Below are 16,835 nucleotides of genomic sequence, written 5' to 3'. Positions count from 1 at the left end.
CTGCAGAGGAAACTGGAATTCAACTCGCACATCATATGTTTCTGTGGAATCAGTTGAGATAGAGTATTACAAATCTCGATTTTGGTTTACATGCAAGCCATTTCCTTAATGACGTATGTAGAGGAGGCTTCTGGCTCAGTAGGCTCGATCGGTAAAGCCTTGAAGTTTTTGTAGAATTGATCTAAACACGTATCACATAACCAAATGACGTTTTTCGTTGGTGGAGTTATATTAGCTTCAGGCATTGCATTTATCGCTCATATGAGTAAATGCGCCCGGATAGTTTGCTGCAGCGACAATAAAAACTCACATTTTCACACGACAAGTTATTGGCACTCGCACAACTTCTCCGGATAAATACAACGAGTTATTTCTCCGGATAAATAAAACAACCGGAGAATGAGTAAATGAGTTTATCACGGTATCCTTTTTTCGCTCGCTGCTTTCCTGCCGTTATTCCAAAACACGAAAAAACAAGTCTATCATATTTCTTTGCTGCATTTCTTTGTATTTAAGTGTATTTTTTAAGTTTTTATTGATTTCCACGAAATTAAAATTTTATCACCTTCTCCGGTGAGAAGGAAAAAGTCAAATAAATTTTATCCAGAAAATCATTCTCACGCTATTTGTGGAGACGGAGAATTTTGCGTCTCATCTTATCTCGGAAAAGTTGGTCATCGGATAAGATTCTTCTCGCGTGAGTGAGAGAGAATTACAATGCCTATCTTTCTTTTTGTGTTCCTCGTGCACACATTTACATCTGCTACATCATAAAATGAAAGATTTTTGCGGTGTATGTGTGAATAGAGCACGATAGGTATTAGCAAAACTAACATGAGATTATTGGTTTTTCATGCCAAAAAATAAAATTCTTTCATATTAAAAGGGAAATGCATTCAATACCAGTTCAATTACACATTATTATGTAAGCATAGTAAAAATAATGGATTTACGAAATATGTTGTGATTTCATGCAATAACAACTTTTTTTATTTAGCAAAATTGCTTTGCAACAAATTTTATTCAATTAATATATTTATTAAATTATTCATCTATTTGAACAAAAGACTACTCGAGACTCTTTTCATTAAATCATAAAATTTCCAACACATTGGAATAATGCGATTTTTGACACGATCTAAAAAACCTAGAAAATTAACTAATTTTGCAATCATCTTGGTTGAGCGATATGCCAAATTCCAACAGTTAGATCAACTCAGATCATCTAGCGTACATAATGCCACCTCGTGGTGGAATCTATAACCTCGTGTATTTTCTTCGTATATTTTGTTGGTTTTCCCCATACAAAATTAATCGTTTGCTTACTTGGTTCAAATTTGGAAGAGTCTTAGAGTAGCATGGAGAATCTATTTACACCTGCTCAATGATAGGGGCCTCCTAGTTCAGTAGTGCCCTGGGGCCCGAGTGGTCCTAAGATGGCCCGGGGGGACTCGATTCGAGTTATCGTTGCACTCAATCACGAGTATTTCCCTGTTTTTAAATCATGATTTGTTATACTGGAAGTAGTTTCTTATACTGTTTCTAAAGAACTAGTATCAAAGGCATTGATATACACGAAAAACAAAACAACTCACCGAATAAGTTCTTTTAACTTAAATTTAGGTAGTTTTGAGTTTTGCGTCGCTTTCGCACTTATTAGTGTTGTCAAAAACAAAGAGAGAGATTCGACTCAGTCGGGGTCTTCCATGAAATAAAGTACTTTTGAGTTGTTTGAAGTATACTCAAAATTAGGTAGCTTCAACTTAAATTTAAGTATATTTAACTCGAGGTTGAATATAAAAAACCTCTCAATGAGTTGTGATTTTTACCGTGGTTAAAGGGAAACTACCTTCAACACGGTTTACCTAATTTTACCTTATTCAACGATACCCCGAGATTGAGCATAACTTTTGGTGCAACACCCTCCCTAGTAGGGCCAAAATAGGCTCATTGCCCTATCTCATGTTGGGTAGTCTTTTTTTAATTCATACCTACTCAAAACCGATATCCCGTTGTTGCCGTCGAGTCGCCGGGCAAAATTCCATTCATGATTCTAGGAAATTGGTACCTACCTACATCTTTATGCACTTTGGTACAATACAAAAAAAAGAAGTCATAACGCATCGAAACATCCATCGAAGGTGGCGTCTCACGGCGTGCTTTAGCACGTGCGATAGTCGCTCTCAAGAGCGCATTTGTTCCGGACCGATTTTTTACCTGAGCAAGAGCCGATCAGTGCGAGCATGAGCAAACGGGAGAGACGCGCGCATCTGATCGAACGCCGAGCGCTGTGGTAAAGTGAATGATCATCGATCTGATGTAAAGCTGGCCAGACCGGAGACAAACGATCGCTGACTGCTGTGAAGGCAAGTTGAGTGGAAGTGAAGATCGTGAGTGTGTGTTTTTTTAGTTCGGGTCAGGTTTTTCCACTTCTGCCAAAGTGTGAAATTGTGGAGGAAAGGTTTCCAGAAAGGTGCGCAGTGCAGATGAACTTTTTAGCATATCGGTCTAGAACGATTTCTACTGGGATACGATTTCGTGTTGTTCCGTTGTTTATATTTTGAGTGAAACATTCGTTGGTTTGTACGGTTCCGGTCTGGTGAGCAGGATCAATTTCAATCTTCCGTTGTTTGTACTGCAAGGAAAGGAATTTTTGACTTTTGCTATACGCGTATACGCGTGAGAGTGCTTGAGATCAGAAGACACATGTGTGTTTGTGGTATTTTGCTAGCCTACTGGGTGCACCTATACACCTCGGTAGGGTCGATCAATTTCCGATAGATGGACAACAGAACACAACTCAACACTCATACAAGTGATCGACCAGGCGTAGGAATGAAAGCGATCCTATCAGTTCAGGAAAATATACTTTTGCGGTTTATATAGAATGTTAAATAAGACTTTGGTGGCAGATAAACGCTGTATTATTTTTCACATGCCATTTTTAAAAGACTGCTTTCTAATTAATGCTGTCGGTAACCATATGACATATGTACTTGATAGATGGTATGACTGCAGCATTGGAGATCTTTTTCCAAGCTATCACACCAAAGCACGCAGAAGATATCCGTCACTCTATGTATTAGTGTTGTTTATCGAACCCCTGCACTATTCTCGTCGCCCCATCTCTTCAATTCACCGTAATGCGCAAGTTGATTTGTTTACATATTAATTACCCTCAGAGAAGTGGAGACAAACTTCTTAGAGTCAAACAATCGAGAGATATCTTCCGTTTTGTGTCTCGTTAGGTACATATATTGAATCGATCGTGAAATTTCTTCCGCACAGTTTTCCCAGTGCCGTTAAGAACGATGACCTTGGTTCAGCGCGACCCACGATCGCGTCAGACTGACTGGGGACTACAAGTGGCTTCATTCATACTGCATTCAACCTTTCAATGATTTGCTTATCGACATCCGTCGATCACATACAATTCTTAACTAAACTAAATGATTTAATTACAGATCTCGTACCAACGGATGATGTTGGAAAGTAGAAAAATTCTACTGGTTGCCCTAGGCACAGCGCTGTGTCTGCTGTGTCTGGCGCAGTTCGCGTATTCCTGCAACGAGATGGTATGTGCCAGTATCGTGTCAAAGTGTATGCTGACGCAGAGCTGCAAGTGCGATATGAAGAACTGTTCGTGCTGCAAGGAGTGCTCCGAGTGCCTGAGCTATCTATACACGGAGTGCTGTAGCTGTCTGGAAATGTGTCCGAAACCGAACGAGACAACCAACGAGTTGAGTAAACAGTCGCACGTGGAAGAGCTGGAGGGCTTTCCAAATCTATTCAACGTGCTGACATCGGAAGAGGACCCAGAGGAACGGTGGAAAATTTTCACGTTCCCGATAGATTTCGATGCGGCCCTGTACGGACCGAATGCGGAGAGTGGAATGAAGTATCTGATGCGTGAGTATTATCAGCCATAGGGAAGAGAGGTAAATCTGCAAAGTCTGCGAAATAATGATTATTATAGCATAATAATATGGGTGTAATCTAAAAAAGTTACAGATAGAGTTACAAATCTGTATGGCATAAAAAATTTAACCTGATTTTTTGCGTTGTAATCAGTACGATACTGATTTACGATTATGAATCTCCTGCCTTGTACAGATAAAATGGGTTAACATGTTTCGTGTGGTTATTTTCTTTGATTATAGAGGTTTTAACCTTAGGGTCATTCGACTCTTTTCGGGCTAGAGAAATCTCGTTAGAAAAATCTAACCATTTGTGCGGGATTGGGAATCGAACCCAACTGAGCTGCGTACAAGGCAATCGATTTACCAACTACGTTATGCCCGCTCCTTTTTTGTGTGGTTATTCATACCATCTTTAATCGATTTTCTGGACTTTTTACATAGAAATTACTACATTTGATCAACCGGATTCAATCTCTTTCTGAAATGTGGCAAACGGAAATATAATGGAACGTAAACAATGAGTTTAAAAGTGGTATTGTTGACCATTCATAAATTATGTCTCCCAAAGATTGTCCAATATTAACTGAGCTTCTCTCATATTACCACGCTCTTTATCCCCATGGTCTAATACGAACTAAATGATTTCGGTTATTCCTTTTTTGTAGGAGCACAATACTGCCGCTACACGCAAAAGTGTCCATGTTCTATGGAATTTACTATATACATCGTATAATCGTGCGTGCGACGGCCGATTGCGTCAAAGCAAATGACGTGCTCCCTTTGTCATAGCTCTTCTCTTTTAAGGGTGGCGTCTGGTGTAGTGGGCAAAAAATTGACGTTTAATTGTTACCTCAAGAATAGTCTCCCGCAATCTGGATGACCACGCTGAACTTCTTTTGTTTTAAACAGCCATGCAATCCATGCACGTGTTTTCTGTAATACACGCAGATTTCAATCTATGGTTAGATGTCTACTTTTGGAACGGCTCTGGGTGACTGTAATTATTTTTTTACGTGCACAATGAATGTATAAATAAATCTTAACATTACACAAAAGATCCATTGTTGCCTTGCTTTCAAAATCGTAAAACAAAATAACTTTCGGTTTGAGCACTTTACACCAGACACCCCCTTAAAATGAACTCCTTGTTGGAGCTAGCGTCAATCCGGTGCTAGCTTAATCCTGTCACTAAGTTATTGTCGGATTCTGATGAGACGAAGCCGAAACGCAAATTCCATAACTAATATAAAATGTGTAGTTCGCCGCTTTGAAATCAGGTAGGGAATAGGAAGTCATTGCCAGCACAGTCATTGCCAGCACAGCACCGCCGAACTCATCGCGAAGAGACTAGTGTGCTACATATCCTTATCAAATAAAAGCAATTCTCGTGCCCATTTGTATCCAATAAAAGCAACCTAATTTAACCTAATCAAGGAAATTAGATGTGTGAGGAAATAGTCATATTCATGTTCAAATAATGCATCACATAAATACTGATAAAATAGAACAACACGATGAAACAAGGTGAAAATATTTCGTAGCATCTATACCGTCGTTTTCTAAGTTAGGTACGTCATATTCGTAATGGGATTTTTATGCCTTTATGGGCAATATTGTGCTCGTTAGGATGTGGGGAACAACTTAGGTAGGAAAGGTAGGCAGAAAACGTGTCACTATGCAGTTCCTATAGTGGTGATCATAGTTTATATTGTGGGAACATCAGGTAGAATAAATATAAATGTGTGATATAATCTGTATGATCTGTATATTAGCGGCAGTACTACCAGAGATAACAGACGGTTAGGTTAGAACAAAATTTCTTCAGAAACCTGTGTAAACTTTCAAATTGATAAACGTTGGAAATCCTGCCATCTGCGCAGCTGTTTGCTATACGTGTTTGATAGCCGTACTCTAACTCTGATCACTGCGCCATCTACAAACGTTTGCCAAACGTGTTTCAGACGTCCGATTTATTCGGAATCTCAGTAGCGGGATTTACACACGATTCAAATCGAGCCTAAACGTCTGTTATCTGTGCTACTTTTAATGTCAGTTATCACATATCGACAGAGTTGAGGTTTTGAAGTTTATATTGACGGTGCTTTTAACAACGTGTCTTTCCATTTTTTTTTTGGAATTTACAGTTACATAATAGACAACACTGTGTAAAAGGGTGGTGGTAGACCTCCCCAGCTGATATGCATGTTGTATTGAATAAAGCGGATGCCAGCTGACATCCCGGATGTACTGATCGACTGTGCGTCCCACTTCTTTTAAGAGGAAAGAGGGCATTATGATCGGTCTAAAGCCCGGTCATATACAGAAATAAATTTAATAATTATTTTTGTTCACACTTTGGGAACATATCTAGTTGCTAACTTTAGCACCTTACGCAAGAATTTCATTAAAAAGAAATCTTAATCTCTTTGGAATTATTTCAACCTCTCTGGAGTAGAACTGGAAGAATACATCTTGTCCCGGTGACTTATACGGAGCAGAACTATTAACCGCCCATTTCATCGATTCAGTCGTCATGAACCCAAGAGTTAATGCCTATGAATTCGAACTTCCCGAAAAGGACCCAGTGACATTCGTTGGTAATAGCTCCGCACAGCCTGAATAGTGTGTGTGTGTGTGTGTGTGTGTGTGTGTGTGTGTGTGTGTGTAAAAGACAGTTGAGTACTTCATCTTCATTTGAAGACTCTTCGTTAAGCCCTCTTCGTCGATTTGGGACTACGACATCTAAGGGAACATTCAAATGATCAACGAATTTGTGACCAGATAACGGTAGTTCAAACTCGTTTGAAATAAGCCAGTTCGTCAACTGTTGCGAAATTCTGTCGAAGCATAGAGTTACATCTAACACTACCATCCTTATTCTGCGTTACGACGGATCACATTTTCGAACGAATGTGGTTCGATCGAAGCAGGCTCCCATTTGATTTTGTTGTCATTATTGAGAATGCAAACCACATTCGTTCCAAAAAGCGATACGTACGGCTGTACTTCTTTCGCAGACCGTGCAGATGTAGGGCGATTGTCTACGTTGAGTATAGGACTATAGATTCGTACCACTGAAGTATGTCATCAATGCAGAACCTCTCAAATTGATACATGAGCTGCCCCAAATGATATTATGAAATGGGCTTCTACATTTCGGCAATAGTACGCTTTTGAAATTACCGGATGGAAATGATTCATTGAATACATCATTATCATGAATTATACATATTTCCTGTTTATGTTATTCATAGTCATATCTACTGCTACAGTACAAATATCGCGATATGTGAGCTCGCATATAAGACATTCCTCCATTACTTACAAGTATGAATGCACGAGGCATTTAACGTGGATTCGTCATGCTGGTCTTGTTGTATGCAACGATTACTTGGCTGAGTAGCATTCCTACATATAAGTTTTCTTTGTTCCTTTGGAGATTCGCTTGACATGGCAAGGGTACGCTCCATGACACTCTGGTATATCCCGCCATCCATTCAGTTCTTGGCACGGGGATACCCCTTGACATGGGAAATACTGTTTTCAGTCCCCTCTTACGACATAGGAGCAGGACTCCGGTGGATCGATTCTTGACTGAGATACTTCATTCTAATGGATGCCACAAGGCATCTATGCTGGTTTTGACAGGAGAAAGAGAGTAGACTGTCATTAACCGTCTGGTAACCATAACTTTTAGTATTAACTACTAGTGTTTATGGCTGTGTCAGGTCATCAATCGCTGCGAAAAGTTTTTCAGTTTGGAAACATTTGTGCAAATGAAGAGGGAACGTACATCTTCGATGGATTTCATAAGAAACAAGGGGGAGGGGAGGATTGACGGCTGGAAGGGTATCTTCGAAAGCTACATGTCCTCCAGCAACTGCTTCGCCAAATGTTCTGAGCGCAGATCCTCCGGTCAGAACACGACAGCGTCCTACACTTCGTACTGTACACCTCCCCGTTGACCATTAGTTGCGAAGAAAGGAAGATAAATTCTTCTCACTGGTTGTCTCTCACTAGAGGATCTTGTTTGGGGACTTGTGTGGGATATGTACTTTACGTCGCTCACATGCTTCCTGGAGGGCACGAAATAACCGGTCCCTTGTCAGTTATTTCCGTGGAACATCGCGTACGTCTCGTCGCCCATGATCACAATCACAAAGAAGACATCCTTGACAACATCCTTGACGAGTACCCTCAGCCATTGGTTTTGGGCGACCGCTTGTGCTTCCACCACGGCTGGCCTCGACTTCAGTTTCCTCTTGACAAAGCTCATGTCGGCCAAATACTTTTGAGCATGTGCCGGTCGCACAGATCTCCCGTCTCACTTACATTACTTACCTTACCGTTCAGGCTAGAACCTTTTTGTCTCTTGTTGTATGCAGAAGCCGTCTCCACTCCACTCGGTCCATTGCTGCTTCTCGCCAGCCTCGCAGTCTTCGAAGGGTCCGCAGGTCGTCCTCTATATGGTCGATCCACCGTGCTCACTGTACGCCCCGTCTTCTTGTTCCTGTAGGGTCGCCCTCAAGAACTATCTTCATCGGGTCGTCGTCTGACATTCTTACCACGTGTCCAGCCCACCGCAAGCGTCCTATTTTTGCGGTATGCGCGATGGATGGTTCTTCCAGCAGCTGTTGCAACTCATGGTTCATTAGCCTGCGCCACGTTCAGTCTTCCATCTGCAGCCCACCATAGATGGTACGCAACACCTTTCGTTCGAAAACTCCAAGGGCGCGTTGGTCCTCCACGAGCATAGTCCAGATCTCCCGTATCTTCGCCTTTTGTTTTCCTTCGATCCGTGCAAAAACTCGGCTTGTGTCCTAACTTTCCCTTGGATAGGCAGGATCTATATGGACGCTCGGTTGTATCCGACCAACACAAAGTGCACCACGATGACGGCAATTACAAACCATCGAACGTAGTTGCTTCACTACTTTCGCCATGCTACCGTTAACGAACTGATGCAGCTGTCAAATATTTTTTGTATACAGCCTAGTTGAATTTATTAACGATTCACCAGTAGACCCACCACCAGATGGCAGTATACTCGCATGAAAATTGGCGAACATTATTGTCTCTTTTTTAACGCAAGCGTTATACATATATTTTCTACGGAAAGCTGTCTCATAAGATTTTCACTAAAACAGTAGTTAGTTTTTTTATTTGGACTAGTTCATATTTGGGCGAACAGAGTTCTTGATTTCTGTTGACTTAATAATTGCGAAGCTGTCAGTTTCTGTCTGGTCATCTACTTCGCTACCTATGGGCACAAACGTCTAAGTCTGTGACGTTCGTCTCAGCTTGAAACATTTGTTTCTGAATAGCTTATTTCATTGAAATAGAAAAATGTGATATTTTAATCGTTTATTTTTGTATCTGTTTCGCATTCGCAGATTCCAGCGACAACGATTTGAAGCCTCGTTTCGAGGACCCTTCCAAAATAACCGTCAACTGTACGGTCGCTTACATGGCGCAGTGTATGTCCTGGAACAAATGCAAGGAAAGTTGTCTAACCATGGGATCTTCCAGCTATCGGTACATATACATTCAGTCATTATTGTTGAGATGCTCTTTAAAGTGATTGATCGTTCTCTTTTTTAGATGGTTCCACGATGGATGCTGTGAGTGCGTCGGACAGACGTGCATCAACTACGGCATCAATGATTCCCGCTGTCGGGAGTGTCCGGAAAACAAGGATCAGGATTTAGACGAAATACCGAATGAGGATGAGCTGGATTACGGGGATGGAGTGGGACCGCTGGACAGTGGTGGCGTCGAGTCCACCAATATCTGAATTTCTCTGGTGTTGACCCTGATTGCGGCGGGAGTCGTACTGATTGGAGGAAGAGAGTAGAGGAACGAAACAGTTTGTCGAGAGACGGTGGAAGAAGTCGCAGCGGGTCACTTTTGAGAGTCTGGTGAAATGTGCCTTATTAGTAGAGTTATTTCTTGCCGGAGGAACGCAGCTGATGTCGTTCAGAATGTGTATTAACGGAAATTAAAGTATTCTGAGTGTACTTGAGGAAAAGCATTGTAGTTAAATACGAAAAGTCGATTTTTTAAACATGAGGTGATGTTCGTTACTTTTTTATTTTACACGAGCAAACTAATTTCGTTTGTGTTTATGGTAGCAAAGGAAATGATCAATCGCAAAGAAAATCCGTAAAAAACTAATATTTAAGATTTTTTGTAAAATAAAATATAAGTTGTACACTGATTTTTGGCGTAGGATAACGTCCTTCTTTACAATATTGAGTAGGATGTTATTTATATTTTTGCAAAACGGGAACATTAATAAATTTCTCCCAACTTAACCAATTGCTATATTTTGTGAGCGATGGAACGAAAAAAAATCCTCTGGAAAAACTATATGGTGTAAACTACAGACATAGACTTGCGGAGAAAAAAACAGTAAAACTAGCAACCATGAATATAAACTGGCATCACGGAAGCTACCATAAGCTTTGCGAAAATGGGAGCTAATTGGCTCACCAAACAAACACCAGGACTGGGAGAAATTCTGTTGCCGGGGAACTCCCAGTCGGAGTAGGGTAGTTTAATGCCGGATAATATCCAAGTAGATCTCGATAAAACTGAGAGCAAAATGGCTCAAGGGAGCGTGTATCGCTGTCGGTAGAAATTCGTCTGTCGGAGAACTATCGGTCGGAGTAGGATGAGTTCATTGTCGGGGATTATCCGAGTAGATAGTTATAATGCCGGGAACTGAATGACTTACAGAAACAGGAGTTATGGAATCAGCATCTAGCATCAGCATCTAAACGGATCACGGGGACTAAAATGGTGACGTAATTGATGGAAGCAATAATCAAGAGAGGAGTTCAGCGTTATATCAAAGCTCTAAGGTCGAGCCATTTCATGAACCAAGTGATGCTCCGAGATAGAGCAGAAGGAAGAGGTGCGACGAAAGCACAACGAGCCTCCCCTCGCGTCGTAATACCTTGTTATAGTTTTGTGGGGAACAAGGGATAATTCTGGAAAAGCAGACTGTTGTCTGATATATCTCGGATTAGAATTCAGACTCGACTCTGTCAACTATCTATTCCGCCTATGGGGTACGCTCCCGTTTTCTGTTTAGCATTAGCAGACTATCTCCGTTGGCAGAATCCTTTGCCCAAGAATAAAAATGTGGATAGATTTTGAGAATACAACTATTGCATCCGCCATCTATTTGTGGATTTAAATACGACGTTCAAATCAGTTAAATGGAACGAACTGAGGCGAATGCTCGAACATTGATTTCTGTCAAAACTCATAAAACTTTTCGTATGACGCAAGATCGGTCTAAATAGCTGGATAAAGTTCCGTTAGATGGATTGAACAGAAGCTCTCCTTAATCTATTGTACAACAAAGCGCATGAAGATACAATACGAAGGTCTGATGTGTAACGGATGAATTATCATCACGAGATGTTCACGACAGACTACACTTGGCTGAACGTGCAGCGCGCATGCTGGAAGGGAGGCTAGCTGATGTAAGTTGAGCAGTGACTCTGTAAAAATTCGTTAACTTCGTTAACGCTCTCGCTGGTATTCGAGAAAGATGTGCGTACGGCGGGTGTTGAAGGAGACCGGAGAATGGCTGCCCACAATCTAGTGATCTGGAAGTTTGAAATACATTCGGCCGTGATACGGTGTCCCCGGATTGTTCGGCCTCGATGATGATGATAAATCAATTAACAACAATACATAAACTTAGATTTATTTATTATGTTTCTTACTTTTCTTAAATTTCCCAATGGCACAAGCAACATCTCCTACTGTCTTGAACGTTTGTTTCTTCCCCGTTTTCTTTCCCCGGAGCTCCTTCCTCTTCGTCGCATCTTTGTGCGCTACCTGTGTGGCTAATACAGTTCCCGTTTCGCTTCCCTTTCTTTGACCAGCTGCCAAAAGCTTCTTCCCTACTAAGCTTCCTTTCATCACCAACTTGTTCAACAGTCGATTCATTTTCTCCATCTCCAATCGCAGCTCTTCGAGCTTCACTTCTGTTTCCAGTGCAGCATCCGCAATCACGGGAGCAATCTCCAATCTCCTGCTATCTAGAATCTCCTTCACAAGATTACCCTGATCGGCAATTCGTAACGCTTCATCCAGGATGTGATCGTCGAGTGTCGAAAATAAGGGAAATTTCAGGAATCTCAAATTCACAAAGAACCCTTCCGATCCCCGAACGAACCAAGCTCCCGGTAGGTTCGGAACAACCAGCCACTCGGCTTTGGGAATCTTAAAGTGACCTCCTCGCTGCTGATGATCAACGGTCGGTTTATTGATGTGCTGCACCAAAATCTTTCGGAACTCTTTGGGTCTTACCACAATCACGTACGAGTGTTTCTCGAAGAACGGACTAGGGAAGAGCCTTCGAATCAAATCGAATGGGATATTTCGTAGGCCCCGCTCGTACCGTTCCAAAATGAACACCTTTTTGCTGATACTGATGAGCTCGGATTCGTCTCTGATCGTGGTGATGTCGCTGACTGCGAGACCGTTGATCAAGTTAAGGATCACGATTGGTGCGAAGAAAATGAACAGAACGAACAGGATAATTTTTCCGCCACTGAAGTCAACGGCAGCGGCTTCGAATTCGCCGGTTGTCATAACCAGAGTCTTAAGGGCAGCACTCGAGAAGGTGGCAAATTGGTTAAAGGAGTTATTTTCCGCTGGGATGTCGATGGATGAGATCGAAGTTTGGTCGTTATAGGATATAAAGAAACTGAATGTGAAGGCACTCAAAAGAGGAATGAAGAGCAGGAAACTTTTTAGAAAGTTGACCGAGACGGTTTTGAACATGTACATGTAGGTAGAAAGGCTGTTGAACGGAAGAGAACCCACTAGGACCGTCAGTTGCATTGCGAAAGCAATGATGGTTAGTGAGGATACAATCGAATTGCATCCGTTGGACAGAACCACGCACATTGAGATGATAGTGGCAATATCCAGGTAGTTTTCAACCGAAGTAAAGTAGTCATATCGCAGGAACACAAATTGTATGGCTTCCCTAAGGCTCATGTAGATGGCACCTATCACGGCTAGTACAGTTAGGGCGGTCGACGTTTCGCCACCATTGCACGAGTCCAGCGAGTGCCAACTGAAGCAGATAACGGTTACCAGTGTGCAGAAGAGATTGATGTAGCTCCATTTTGTCAGCCTTAGCCATTTGACCAGAATGAATGTGTAGATCACTGGATGGAGAAGAAGTCGCTGTAACTCTTTAGACTTGGCAATTATCTTGACGGGATCGATTTCAGTCACGAATGATTGCTTCTCTTTCGGATTAACATTTGATGCGGATGCCTTTTCAACTATTCGCCACAAGTTTAGTTCGCTGCGATCTTTCGGCGCTGATTTCTTCACAGGTTGTCTCTTGAAAATATACGGATCGAAGCCGTTAAGATTAAGTCGAAGCTCATTTCTGTCAAAGTACGATCGTTTTACGTCGATTGATACACATTGGTCAAAGTACATCTTCCAGAAATCATATCGAGCGTAGTTCAAAGGGGTTAGACCGTCTTTGTTTCGAACTCCTAGGAAAGCATACTTCTGTCGGAGCAGCGCGAGAGCAACATCTGTAAAACCAAATTTTAACGCACTGTGTAGAGCAGTATTTCCGTTGTTATCTGTACGAGAAAGGTGAATTTTCTGATCTTTGGAAAGTAAATCCGCACACTGTAGCACTTTAAACTGCTCATCTTCTCGATTGTGAAGTTCATGGGCCCGATTCAGTGTAATCACCAGAATGGGTTCATCATTGATCAACACACGATCGGTTATGTGGTTCAACAAAAGATTCAACGTGGTTACATTCCCACACTCACAGGCCTTTTTCAGTAAACCTTTTAGCTCTACCCGGTATGTTAGTTCCGAAGATTTGTTATCTTCGTCCATATCGGGATGGCAAACCCGCAGGTGCTTTAGCTTTCGAGCTCTTTCTACTTGAAAAATTTGTTTCTTTGCGCTGTCCACTATCTTTTTCACACTAGACTCCAAGTTAAGCTCAACAGCAATGTGTAACAAGATCTTGATAACTTCTCGAACGTTTCCCGAATCTATATTGATTCGGTCGAACTCACGGGCAAATTTGTCCTCCTCTCCAAATCTCAAGTATAGCTCTAACAGTTCTATGGTAACCTTGACATATGCCCAGTCCTGGTAAAATGCAACAACCCGTCTCTTCAGTTCGTTGGTTTTCCCGATCGCTATAGCATCATCGCACCTTTTTAGGCACTCCTTCACAAACAATTTGTTGTCTTTTGACTTATTCCGAATCAGAAGCTCGAATGGCAGCTGCAGTCGATCGCTGCAGATATTGAAGTCTGCTCCGTGTTCTAGCAGCATCAAGATACACTGGCGGATATCCTCGGTATTTGTGGAAGCTGTGGTAACATGTAGCGTGCGTTTCTTGAACTTCGGACTGTTCACAAGGCTGTCGTACTGTTCGCATAGCAGGAACAGGGCCGTTTTGCGTTGTTTGTTGCGACAGTTTATAGCTAGATTGGGTTGTGTCAGTAACCATTTTATGAAGTCAATGTTCAGAGATTCAACTGCGTAGTGTAGTGGAGTATTAAGATCAGGGTAGATTCTCTGGTTGTAATAGGAGAAAGATAGTTATCAAGTTACGGACAATATGTACACAACTAGGCTTACTTCATTTACAGCATCGAAGCGAGTTATGAAACATTCCAGGTGCGATTGATACTTGATGTTACTTTCCAGCATTTTCGCGAATGACGGTTGAAGTTTTGCATTGAATAGGAAAGTTTTCGGCTCCGGAATGGTGGTAAGAACATCCCAGTTCATCATCTCCTCGATTAACTCGTGCAGACGATCAATCCTGGCATCTTCCAGCAGGGCTTGTAATTGCGATAAACCATCTTGAACAGACAGTTGTTCGCTGAGAATTGTTTCTATCTCCTTGTTGATAGATACCTGTAATAGTAATTCAGTATTATTAGTTGTGCAAATGTACATAGGTGTTCTACGTTGACGAATATGGCTACGATGCTGATAATGCAGAAGGCACACATTCAAACAGTTTACGTGAATCATTTGCTATCAGCCACTTTAACACTGATAGCAGTCTAAAATATCCGATTTCTGTTTCATTGAGCACCCTTAAACAGAGCTTAAGCGATTTTTTTTCTTCCACCTAGCGCAGAACAACGAACGGAATGTCACTGTCGATGAAACTGGCTGCAAACAAACGATTTGTCAACAGTACAAACAGTTCCAAGGTCAACCAAAAATGGCACAAGTTAATACATTGATTACCTAGTACTTTCACTTGAAATCATCCGTATTATTGAATTAACCAAGCATACCTGCAATTCTTTCCTTTCTGCACGCTTCGAGTGTCGGTTTTCCTCAATTGCTAAACATGTTGCCTCTGTCGCTAATAATAGTGTTAATAAACAAATGAAAACCAGAACATGATTCATTTATTCTTACTTACCGGTAGGCGCTTGGTTAGTCTGTATTTGAGCCATTTGAGTGTGCACCAAGAAATGATTATTAAGTTAATGTGCTTTGGATTGAAATCGCTTCTCCGAAAAACTTATCATACTAAAAGCGAAAATATCGAAACGACGACCGGTTGTATTATCTACTACGCGAGGCAAGAAAACACACATGAATCGCGAGAGAACGAGATTTAATTTGAGCACATTTTATTTTCTGTCCGTGGCCTAAGTGCGGGGAGCCGATACAGTCAATTGCGGCTGACTTGGAGTGAATGAATGAACGAACGCACGAGCGAATGGATAATGATATGGGGATTCCCATTGGGAGCTCCCACATATACAGTTATGCAGAGAGGAGAGTAAAGTATTGTTGAGAATATCAATTTTATATTTCGATTTTTTATCAGACAATAGCTAGTTTGTTGTCGTCTTAGAGCAGCACACAAAACAATCTATAATTTGGTTCCCTTCCCAGAGTAGCACTTATATAACCGATGTAGGAACAATTTCATCAGAAGGGGCAATAATAGCAACTCTCCCAACTTTAATATTTTCAAATTGGTAGAACTCTCCAAGCTAGAATAGAGAGTGAAATAAGAATCCCGCCAAGCGTTAATCACGCGAAAATACTCATACAACCTTCTACCTTGCATTCATTATGTACTAAGCTGACTATCAAGCTTTGCTGACGTCGGCGTGTTGCGTGAGTTTGTGAGCTTCGCTTGCTTTTCTGCGATGAGATTCACACTGATGAGATGTTCAAGTTTCCATACTTCAGTAGAAGATGGACTCAATCTTATATTAAAAAAATCACTTTTCCTGCAATCCAGGGCCTCGAATTTATCGGAGCAGGTAAAGGCGCTTTAACCTAGGCTTATTAGCATGATAAAGGTGTAAATACCTCTGTCCTATTCCAAAGGACCAAAGGAGTGACATTGACCTTCTTAGCCAAGTAACTCCCAACGATTTATACATCCCCTTTAAACTGAAACGGTCGGTACGGCTGTCCTCGTTCTTTCCTCTTTTAAGATGCAAAACAATTCGTTAGTTAAATTATTCATTAAATGAATAATTTAATTTCCGTTTAATTTTGAAACGTCTTCAAATCCAACTCTGTACAGTAGGTCTGGTCGTTTTAATATTTGCGACATATGAAAATATGTTTCAAATATTGATATTAACAAGAAGAACACAACATAATAACTACAGTATTTCCAAGAATGCTTTTCAATACTGGTTGTGTAAGGGTTAGAACAGAATAGATTAGATTAGAAATCAGAGACCCGAATTAATCGAATTATGTTGCCTTGTTTAGAATAAAATGATACCTTATATTCCATAGAAAGTGTGAAACAAGCCGTCAATTGTGAAAATACTTAGGTATCTTTTTCATTCAATTCGTTTATGATAAGGGACCGTTCATATACCACGTGAACAGAAAATC

General features: G+C 41.2%; 2 protein-coding genes across 6 annotated transcripts; one reads left to right on the top strand and one right to left on the bottom strand.

Annotated features, from left to right (window-relative positions):
- Positions 1-2,264: 2,264 nt before the first annotated feature.
- LOC131678788 (protein twisted gastrulation) lies at positions 2,265-10,234 on the top strand. Of its 5 annotated transcripts, none has more exons than XM_058959120.1 (4): positions 2,265-2,366; positions 3,465-3,909; positions 9,314-9,455; positions 9,522-10,234. In XM_058959120.1, the coding sequence occupies exons 2-4, from the start codon at positions 3,480-3,482 to the stop codon at positions 9,712-9,714; spliced, it is 765 nt and encodes a 254-aa protein (XP_058815103.1). In that variant the 5' UTR covers positions 2,265-2,366; positions 3,465-3,479; the 3' UTR covers positions 9,715-10,234. The 5 variants fall into 5 exon arrangements, with proteins under 5 accessions (XP_058815103.1, XP_058815074.1, XP_058815083.1 ...); XM_058959091.1 differs by having other exon boundaries at positions 2,318-2,473; XM_058959100.1 differs by having other exon boundaries at positions 2,337-2,390.
- Positions 10,235-11,628: 1,394 nt separating this feature from the next.
- LOC131678781 (transient receptor potential cation channel protein painless-like) lies at positions 11,629-15,653 on the bottom strand. The gene is made up of 4 exons (XM_058959079.1): positions 15,385-15,653; positions 15,254-15,324; positions 14,580-14,861; positions 11,629-14,516 (listed from the first exon to the last, which is right to left on the bottom strand). Exons 1-4 carry the CDS (start codon positions 15,416-15,418, stop codon positions 11,640-11,642), a joined length of 3,264 nt encoding a protein of 1,087 aa, XP_058815062.1. The 5' UTR covers positions 15,419-15,653; the 3' UTR covers positions 11,629-11,639.
- Positions 15,654-16,835: the final 1,182 nt, after the last annotated feature.

This window comes from Topomyia yanbarensis, chromosome 1, assembly GCF_030247195.1.
Source record: "Topomyia yanbarensis strain Yona2022 chromosome 1, ASM3024719v1, whole genome shotgun sequence".
Lineage (NCBI taxonomy): Eukaryota > Metazoa > Arthropoda > Insecta > Diptera > Culicidae > Topomyia > Topomyia yanbarensis.
Note: the sequence above shows the minus strand (reverse complement) of the source record. Positions and strands in the feature narration are given on the sequence as shown.

Bases quoted from the DNA above. Each gene is read 5' to 3' on its own strand.
- LOC131678788 (XM_058959120.1), top strand. From the start codon at position 3,480: ATGATGTTGGAAAGTAGAAAAATTCTACTGGTTGCCCTAGGCACAGCG. The intron at 3,910-9,313 runs GTGAGTATTATC...TCGCATTCGCAG, and splicing joins TGGAATGAAGTATCTGATGC to ATTCCAGCGACAACGATTTG. The intron at 9,456-9,521 runs GTACATATACAT...TCTCTTTTTTAG, and splicing joins ATGGGATCTTCCAGCTATCG to ATGGTTCCACGATGGATGCT.
- LOC131678781 (XM_058959079.1), bottom strand. From the start codon at position 15,418: ATGGCTCAAATACAGACTAACCAAGCGCCTACCG. The intron at 15,325-15,384 runs GTAAGTAAGAAT...CACTATTATTAG, and splicing joins GACTAACCAAGCGCCTACCG to CGACAGAGGCAACATGTTTA. The intron at 14,517-14,579 runs GTAAGCCTAGTT...TATTACAACCAG, and splicing joins GCTTCGATGCTGTAAATGAA to AGAATCTACCCTGATCTTAA.